This window comes from Juglans regia, chromosome 5, assembly GCF_001411555.2.
Source record: "Juglans regia cultivar Chandler chromosome 5, Walnut 2.0, whole genome shotgun sequence".
Taxonomy (NCBI): domain Eukaryota; kingdom Viridiplantae; phylum Streptophyta; class Magnoliopsida; order Fagales; family Juglandaceae; genus Juglans; species Juglans regia.
In genome coordinates, this window is record NC_049905.1 from 7,044,095 (window position 1) to 7,053,563 (window position 9,469).

General features: G+C 41.7%; 2 protein-coding genes across 2 annotated transcripts; one reads left to right on the forward strand and one right to left on the reverse strand.

The window, feature by feature from the left end:
• Nucleotides 1-1,661: 1,661 nt before the first annotated feature.
• LOC109009838 (non-specific phospholipase C1-like) lies at nucleotides 1,662-4,642 on the reverse strand. The gene is made up of 3 exons (XM_018990471.2): nucleotides 3,394-4,642; nucleotides 2,918-3,094; nucleotides 1,662-2,211 (listed from the first exon to the last, which is right to left on the reverse strand). The coding sequence occupies exons 1-3, from the start codon at nucleotides 4,490-4,492 to the stop codon at nucleotides 1,889-1,891; spliced, it is 1,599 nt and encodes a 532-aa protein (XP_018846016.1). The 5' UTR covers nucleotides 4,493-4,642; the 3' UTR covers nucleotides 1,662-1,888.
• Nucleotides 4,643-8,042: 3,400 nt separating this feature from the next.
• On the forward strand, nucleotides 8,043-8,594 carry LOC109009834. Its single transcript, XM_018990467.2, has one exon. It carries the CDS (start codon nucleotides 8,043-8,045, stop codon nucleotides 8,592-8,594), a length of 552 nt encoding a protein of 183 aa, XP_018846012.1.
• Nucleotides 8,595-9,469: the final 875 nt, after the last annotated feature.

The following is a 9,469-nucleotide window of genomic DNA, read 5'->3' on the forward strand; positions in this document are numbered from 1 at the left end:
TCAAAAATGATGGATCCATTAGTGTAGATCAAAGAGTTTGAGGAAATATAAATCCAATAAATATTTTAACCATATTAGGGGTGGGCAATGGGGGACTGCACCCTCCCTCACATGGGCAGGAGGGCTATCCCGCACTGCCGATGCAGGGGCAGGGCCCCCGCCCCGCAAGGAGAATGCCCAGCGGGAGCGGGCTAACCCCAACGAGGCCCTGCCCTGCCCCCCACTTCGCTCCGCTATATATAAAATAATAAATTTTAAATATTTATATAAATAAATATATTGCGTATAGATATATACAATTTATTGAAAATTTGAAATTGTATTCAAATTACTGGATTGTCTTGGTCCTTTATGCTACTTTTATATAGGAGGTCAAAATAATACAATTGTTATACATTGCTTAAGTATAATTATTGTATTGCCTTGGCCTCCTATATAAAAGTTAGCTTAGGAGGTCACAACAATTCAAAATATAACTCTAATGAGTTTAAATTCTTTTTATTTTTATAAATTTTAATTTATAATTTAAAAATTATATTATAATTTGGGTCCAAAAATAATTTTTTGACCCAATTGGGTAAGTATTGGGTGGATAAGATTTTCAACCTCGCGTCTCGGGGGCAAGAGGTGGGGTGTGGGGAAGAGTCCACCTCGCCTCACACCATGCGGATATCACCTCTAAATCATATATTACAATTATATCTCAGAACGTGAAGAACTTAGTTAAATATTAACTACGATCACTCCAACTATTTAGCTAAATATTAATTAACATAAATGGAAGGGGTTGAGACCAATAGCAATGCACAACCTCGAGTTTTTGACAGCTTGTGTTCTAATTGACTCAAAGGGAAAATATTCTTTTCACGTTCTCTTACAAATATTCCACACACAAGCTTGGACAACACTTTTTACCCCAACTGCATTGTTCATTTTTAAATATTGAAAGGGGTTTAGACCAATAGAACAACATACACTCAATCTCATAGAAAGAGGCAGACAAAGACTAAAATCAAACCCAAAAACACAAGCAGTCAAATACCAAAAAAAATCATCGAGAGAAACCCTCCTCAATAGAAGATTTCCAGCCTACACAATTTCAAAACCAATTCAAGCACATAGAAACATGGGAAAAACCCCCATTAAAATTCAAGCACACGTATGCACAAGCAATGTAAAAAAAACCTCGAGTTATAGTTGAAGATCAGACAACAAGAAGAGGTTGCAACTATGAAATCCTAGCTAAACTACTTTCCAGAACATTATTTTGAGCGAATGGTGAAGATTCTCTTACTAGAAAAACGATGGGGAAAGATTCACTGTTTCAAACACTAGCCTCTTTCTAGAGAGACAGAGAGACAGAGAGTTGGTTCTTAAATATTTTGTTGGTGAAGATATTCAAAATTACGGACAACAATAGTTGCAATTCTGGAATAGAGAAAGTGAGAGAAAGGGAGAGAAAATGGACAAAAAGTAAGAGAAAGATGAAGGAAGTGAAATACGCGAGAGAGCGGCAGCAAGCAATTGATGAATTTTAATTGAATAAAATAAAATTTGGTTCCCAAACAGTATCTACCATCTAGCCAAATATGGTCAGTCCCTTCGATTTACTATAGCTGAAAGCCTAACTTTTTTTCCTTTCGGCTAGTTCAATGTAAGACTTAGTGTGAAATGAGCCAAATTTTAATTTGCATGCCAGTACTAGAAGATGTTATACACAAAGCTGCGTATTACAGTAGCTGATTCCCATACGCTACAATGGTGTTCAACAGTAACAAATTGGGAAAGCTTGGAGCGAAATGGTTCGCCTCATTGTCATAAGAGCTACACAAAATACATACATGCATACATAAGTGCAAATTCTACTGGATTTGTGAAGACAAATCTATCACTGGCTCTCTACGTAGTGACCATGATCTCTAAGCATATTTCGGCTAGTCAAGGAAGGTCTCATTGTAACAATTGCAGATTCATTAGCTCCAGCTCTGAGAGCAGCCTTTCCAGCTTCCAAGAACCTCTTGACTGCATCCTCTGCATACCTGTTGGCTTCACCCACTGTCATGCTTTTGCCTATATCTGGGTAAGTACTCAGGATATAGTCACCATTGAGCTGCGATGCGAGCTGGATCAGTTCAACCTGGAATTCTGACAGGCTTGCGTCTTCTTTTGGTCCCCATGGCCTCAATGACCTCAAAACTTCTGGAAGGGTTACTGCATCCATATTCCATGATTTTTATTATTATTTTCCCAAATAAGCAAGAAAGTAGATAAAACCAAACAATGGTAAAATAAGAAAGTAAACTGCATATAAGCTTTAGAAGTCATCGTTAGGTTATTCAAGTACAATAAGTAGAGACATGAAAGATTATATATCTCCAAATCCGTTCTTATGAGCAAGATGATGGTGGAATACCCGAGGAGAACTTTCTCCAGACTCACGGTACCATTCAAAAGGGCAGTTCTATACTCAGCAGTACTCCAAAGTTGCTGTGAAAGCTACATTCTCAAAACGACATAAATTGCCCATTGAGGCTGGAGCTGCTCAGACTGGACGGGTCCAGTCGGAGCACATGGTAGAAAAGGGAAGATGCAGTTGCATACTCTTCTCTATAGGCACATCACACTCCCCTCCCAACCCACAGAAAAGAAAAGAAAGAAAGGAAGAACATAGCAAGCCCTACAACACAATAATCAGTATCTAGGTGTGGTACTACAATTAAAGATCTAAATCAATTGGTGACCCAGCAATCAGTATATCAACAGAGGCAAGTTTCACTATTTGTGCCACAGACTGGCCAAATTTTACATCTTTCCTATCATGAAGTGTGAACTACTTTAACAATGCAGTGAGAATATGATATTAGAAAAATCTACAAAGAAAAAGTACTCTGTAATGGTTAAGAACTCCGGTGCAAACCTGGACAATCATCACGTGGAGTGTCACGAAGGTAAAAGTAGTTCTCAAAAGTACCCGCCCATGTATCCCTCTTGGTCAGGAAGTTTGATTCCAGATTGAAAAGCTTCTTTACAGTTGCAGGGATAGAAGAATGTTCGTATTGCGAATCTGGTGTTGGTCCATCTGGCTCATGAATCACTGCAGTTGGAAAGGCCTGAGGTCAAATAATAGGGGATGGCAAATGACAATACTATGTCAAATTACAAAAAACTAGAATTCCAATACTATGTAAAATTACAAAAAATGCATCCCTAAAAACTAGAATTCCAATACAATGTAAATAGTACAGAATTGCACAAAAGCATGGGGAAAGTGAAGTAGAGTATGTTACAATAAAGAAGCACATAGAAAAACTAAGGACTCTCTTCAATAAACCAAAACCCAGAAGCAATTAGTTCTGAGCTTCATATTTCTAAAAGGAAAAAGAAAAAACTCACCGGTGCCCTTCTCTATCCACGGCGAGATCAGGAAGGTGGGGACCCGAACACCTAACCGATCGAAACGGAAGTAAAAGGGGTCGGGCCCAACTATCCCGTCCGGGCTAGGCACGCCGGAGACAGGCGTAGGTACGTGGTCATAGAACCCACCATGCTCGTCGTAAGTAATCAACAGAGCCATCTCGTTCCACTGCGGGCTGTCCCTCAGAGTCTCGTACACCTCCTTCACGAACCTCTGCCCGATGGCCATGTCGTGCGAGGGGTGATCGTCGTTGGCCGGGAACAAGTCCACGTCGAAGTACCTTTGCTCCACCACCACATAGTTGGGAAGCTTGCCCAGCTTCGCATGTTGCTTAAACTTCAAGGAATAGCTATGGAAGTTCAAGGTGTGCTTCAGCTTCCTCAAGCTCTTGAAGAAGAGGGTGGCGGGGATGTTTTGGTAATAAATACCAAAGGTGAGGCCGTTTTCGTCCAGAGAGTCAAAGATCGTCTGCTGAGGGAACCCATGGATAAGGTCCTTCCGTACGTTACTCATGGCCCCATGTGAGGTCGCCGAGTGGACGTAGAACCTGTTCGGCTGAGTCGACGCGGGCACCGAAGCGAACCACCGGTCGAACACCGCGAACTCGTTCGCCAACTCGGTGTAAATCGGTAGCAGGTTCGGTTTGAACCCGCTCATGACGGTTCTTGGCATGCTATCACTCATGTTCGTCGCCTGCTGCACGAACCCATTCATCAACGGCGACCTCGAGCTGTCGTTCGACCCGAATATTTGCTCCCGGATCGCCTGGAACGAGTGACCAGGATCCGAATCGACGAACAGTGCGTCGCTGGAGACGAATACTTCCGGCGACTCCGGGTCAGAGACTAGAATCCGGTTCGATTCATCGCCAGTCAAGCCGTCGATTTCGGGCCGGGTAGATTTGAGCCAGCCGAGAACGTGGTCAAAGGAACGGTTCTCCATGACCACGACGACTATGGTTTTAATGGGTCCGTCGATTTTGAGCTTCTTCTTGTGTGGCCCAAAGTCTAGGGACTGAGAAGAAACTATAAGGTAGAGGAAGAAAAATAAGGAGATGGGTAATCGCCGGGACGCCATTTCCGATGGTCGGAAAGGGTCAGGGAGGGATGAGGTCTCTCTCCTCTGGAAGTATCTATCAAAGGTTGTTGCTTTGCAATTGTACAGCAGGAGATTTATGATTTTGCAACTTTTAGTATATGCTTTGGGAATAAGGAATTAAAAGACAATAATCATATCCTTTTTAATTTTCTTAATTTGTATTTTTTTTTTCCTTAATATTATAAATATTTTTGTAAGTTTGTCCTCTCTTTTGTCTTTATTATTTCTTCCAATGTATAAGACAGTATTCTTGTAAATGTATTAGAGTCTTCATATTAGATTAGTCATCTCAATATTTAAAATTTGATTAGTATGGCACGTTTTTATTTTTAACCAATCACTCAAAATTTAGAATCTACATTAGATTAATAATCACACTTTCTATAATAATAAAAAATTATTATTTTTTATTATTAATATTTATTTAATTAAATTATATAGATGAACATTACTTATATTATAATTTGTTATAAGATAAGATTATTGTATTATTTTGTACTTTATAAGTAATTAATAAAAATTTTATTCATATTTTCTCATATTATTATAATTTTTGTATGATTATAGATAGATGCAAAAAATAATAATATTTTAAAAAATATTTAAAGAAAGATGATTAATATTATTTTATAAAATATAATTAATAATAAAAAAATATATCATAATTTTAAGGATGAAGTTATACTAAAAAGAAGGAAAAAAGAAACATAAAAAATAATAAAATATTAAATGAAAATATTACAATTTTCTTCATATATGACTTTAGGATGAAGTTATTCGTTAAATGTATTAGTGGCTAAGGAAATAAGTAGCCAATTTTGACCTTTCTTCAATCATACGTTTTTTTTTTTAATTATTTTAATTGGGTATAGTAAGTTTATCCTGTCTTTTTATCTTGTGTTTTTTTTTTTTTTAATAGGATATTAAAATCCTGTGGCTGTGGATGCATTAGTTGCTAAGGAAATTAAGTACACAGTTTCGACCTTTCGTAAGGATGTCCTTTCAACTCTCACATAAGACTTATCGGCTCTTACAGAATTATAAAATCAGTAACTGAATGATAAATGATAGAAAAAATATTAAAAAGAAAAAAAATGCATATTTATTTCTTTGAATATCTAAGAAAATTATTTAAAAAGAATTTGAATGGTCAGTTTCAGTAAAACACATGAATATCGATGCTCCACGTCTAACGCTCACATCTCCTTCCTATTTTCTTAGATTCGCAGCATCTTCCTACGTCAGTTGCCACCATTGATTGACTTACACGACTGTCTTCTTCTTTCGATATGCATTAATTTTAAGGTTGTTTCGTATTCCATCAAACTGCTCTACTTTAGATGCCCATAACAGTGCAACGTCGAAAATACTTGAAGGTGCACCGAATAAAAAAGGGAGAGCATAATTTTGCACTAATCATGCATTATGCATTGTTAAAGCAATACATGAACGATATAAAATTATGCCATTCATTCTGATTTCGTATACTTATTATCCATGAATAGTTTTTTTTTTTTATTTTTTTTTATTTTTTAATGAATTTCGCTTCTAACTACTTTATGCTTTCATTTGAAAATAGCAAAAACATTATGGAAGGGGAATTCCCCTCCCGGCCGATGCAAGATATCGAGTCCCGTCCTTATCCATATCTCATCCTCTTGCGGCCCTAGAATCACTAAAGGAGCTTGGTCCACGAGTTGTGTCAGCTAAAAGAGGGCGTGTCGCGTGGAAAACCAAACTGAAGGGGATAGATAAGACATGCCGACCCTAACATATCCATGTGACACATAACATTAAAGGATCTACGCCGACAAGTGAACAGGAAGCACATACAACCCTCTATTCTCTAACGATGGGCAAGAAACATGGCAACATCGATCATCTACCATTAAGGCGCCACCTGGGGAGCAATGCCGCATGAATGGCGTCATCCCAGATTCCTCACTGCATTAAAGGCCCTGATTGTGGCTACTGTGACGTGAACCCCCTAACACGGGGTACGAAATGTCACATCAGAAACCTCATATAAAACTCGCGCACTAGGTACGAAGAACGCTCTCTGAACTTGATTATTCTCTCACAATTCCCTAAGAGGATATATTAGTTTTGACATCAGAGGTTCCCCGGACTACTACAGAGCCACCCATTTTCTGTATTTGCATGGAGAAAGACGTTGACCTGGATTGCTAAGACCTTGTATGAAATATCACGTTAACAGTGGCGTCGTCTGTGAGATCCTTATAGACGCAACGTGTCCTTCGTATACCAGTGAAAACTCGTTCTTAGACAACTCGGTGACAAGAAGAAGTGAGATCGACAGATATGGAAACAAGGTTTGCAACTCTTAGGAAAGCAAACTGTAGAAGTGGAGACACTCCGAAAGGAGAAACATGTAAAACGAGCTATGCAACCTCAATGACAAGTACGAGGAGATGGCAAAGAAGATGGGCACATCATCGTCGATGGACCACCTACTCACTAGCACCGACCTACTTTACAGCGCAGAGGTGATGGTTGTGGCCCTGCCACCCAAGTTCAAGGTCCCTCCAATAGAGATGTATGACGAGACCAGGGACCCCCTCGAGCACCTGAAGACCTTTAAGGCTCGCATGACCTTACATGGCTTCCCTGGAAAAATCACTTGCAGGGCCTTCCCGCTGACTTTGAGAGGACCTATGAGAGTATGGTTCGGGTCGTTGATACTTGGGTTGATAGATAGCTTTGGAGAACTGGTCTGCCTATTCCTCACACAGTTCATGGCCAGCAGAAGGAGAAGGCTTCCAGCGGCGTACCTCTTAACCATCAAGCAAAGGGAGAACGAAAGTCTAAAGGCATACTTGTCTAAGTTCAACAATGAGCACATGACGACGGATGACCAAGACAAAAAGATCACCTTAACGGCGCTCCTAGGAGGAGTATGGCCCCAAACCCAGTTCATAGCATAATTGGCAAAAAGAACTCCCACTGCGCTGCAAGAATTTATGAATCAGGCCGATAACTTCATCAACGCCAAATACATACTTCGAGCCCTAATTGAGCCCAGGAAAACAACACTGGAACAAGCCGATAGGAAGGCAAAGACATTGGGCAAGGCTGAAGCCCCCCGAGAAGACAAAGATGGGGCTACAAGACAACATGGGGGTGGAAACACCCCCTCAAGGGGCCTAGGACCCTGATTCGACAGAGTCACGCTCTCTATACAGGAGGAGGACCGACTCGCTAATCGGGAGGAAGACCGCCAGGGCAACAGCCACCTCTATTGCATTTACCATTGGTCCATGACTCACAACACGACAGACTGCATTTCACTCAGGGAATAAAGAAGGGAGCTAGAGCACCTAGTCCCCCGGCACCATATCGATCGAAGAGAAGAACGGGAAAGGAGCCAAGGAAGGTTTCAGAGGCCAAGAAGGGGCAAGAGCCCGAGAAGGAGGCCAGTGGAGCAGCGACCTCCGCATAATCTCCCTCGGACGCCACCCCGAGAGGGGGTTTGCCGGTGGTGGCCAATCCTCCTCTAGCTGGAAGGCACATGCCAATAGGGCGCAATACCAGGAGGTATATTCAGCAGATCACCACCCAGCCAAAAAGATACAAGGCAGGCCCACGCCGATTATCTCTTTACCCCCACGATGACGTCCTGGTAGTGACCATGCTGGTCGCTAACTTCACCACCAGGAGAATCCTCATCAATAATGGCAACTCTGCGGACATTCTCTTTTGGGATGCCTTCACCTGGATGGGGATTGATCCCTCCCGCTTGCAGCCGGTGCCCATGCTGTTAAAAGGGTTTTCTGGGGATATGGTTCAGTTGGTGGGAATCATCACCCTTTCAGTCTTAATTGGCAAAGCCCCATACACCCCCTCCACCATGGCCGACTTCATAGTAGTGAAGGCCCTCTCATCGTACAACATCATACTGGGGCGACCTACCCTCAATAGCCTGAAGGCAGTGATGTCAACCTACCACTTAAAGATGAAATTCTCAAACCCCATGGGAGTAAGAGAGGTCCGGGGCAAGCAGATGTTAGCACAAGACTTCTACGTGCAAGAGTTGAAGCTGCAGGGGGCGGGATCCATGTAGTAGAAGTCCCGGACATTGACCATATTTTGCCACTCCCTCCTGAGTATGCCACATCAGAAGAAAAGGTCAAGGATTAGCATGCCCTCAGACAAGTGGAGCCAAATGAACCACTCGAGTTGGCTTTCCTGGACCCGAGTAGCCCTGAGGCCACGACTAGAATTGGCAGCAAAATGGCACCTAACATGCAGCAAGCTATGAAGCAACTCCTCACAAAACACCGGGATGTGTTTGCCTGGGGCCACGAGGACATGCCCGGGATTGATCCTAACATAATCCAACACCACCTGAGCGTGGACCCGAAAGCCAATAAAATCAGGCAAATGTGTGAAAGCTTCAGTGCTGAGAAATGTGACGCCATCACTGAAGAAGTCTATTGCCTCTTAGCAGCGGGATTCATAAGAGAAGCGCACTACCCAGACTGGCTATCTAATGTTGTACTGGTGAAGAAGGTCAATAACAAGTGGAGAATGAGTGTCAACTTTACATATTTGAACAAGGTCCAAAAGACAGCTTCCCCCTTCTCCAGATTGACCTGATAGTGGACTCCACCATGGGCCATCGTATGTTGAGCTTCATGGACCCTTATTCAGGGTACAACCAAATATTATGAACCCCGACAACAAGGAAAAGACGTCTTTCATTACAGACAGTGGATTATATTGCTACACAACCATACCTTTCGGCCTGAAAAATGCAGGGTTCACCTACTAACTGTTAGTCAATTGCATGTTCAAGGAACAGATAGGGGGAAACATGGAAGATCTACTCGTTAAGAGTAGAGCCCCTAAACAGCACTTAGCCGACCTGCGTGGAGCCTTCGCAGAGCTACAATGTTACCAGAAGAAGCTCAACCCAATGAAATATGCTTTCAGCGT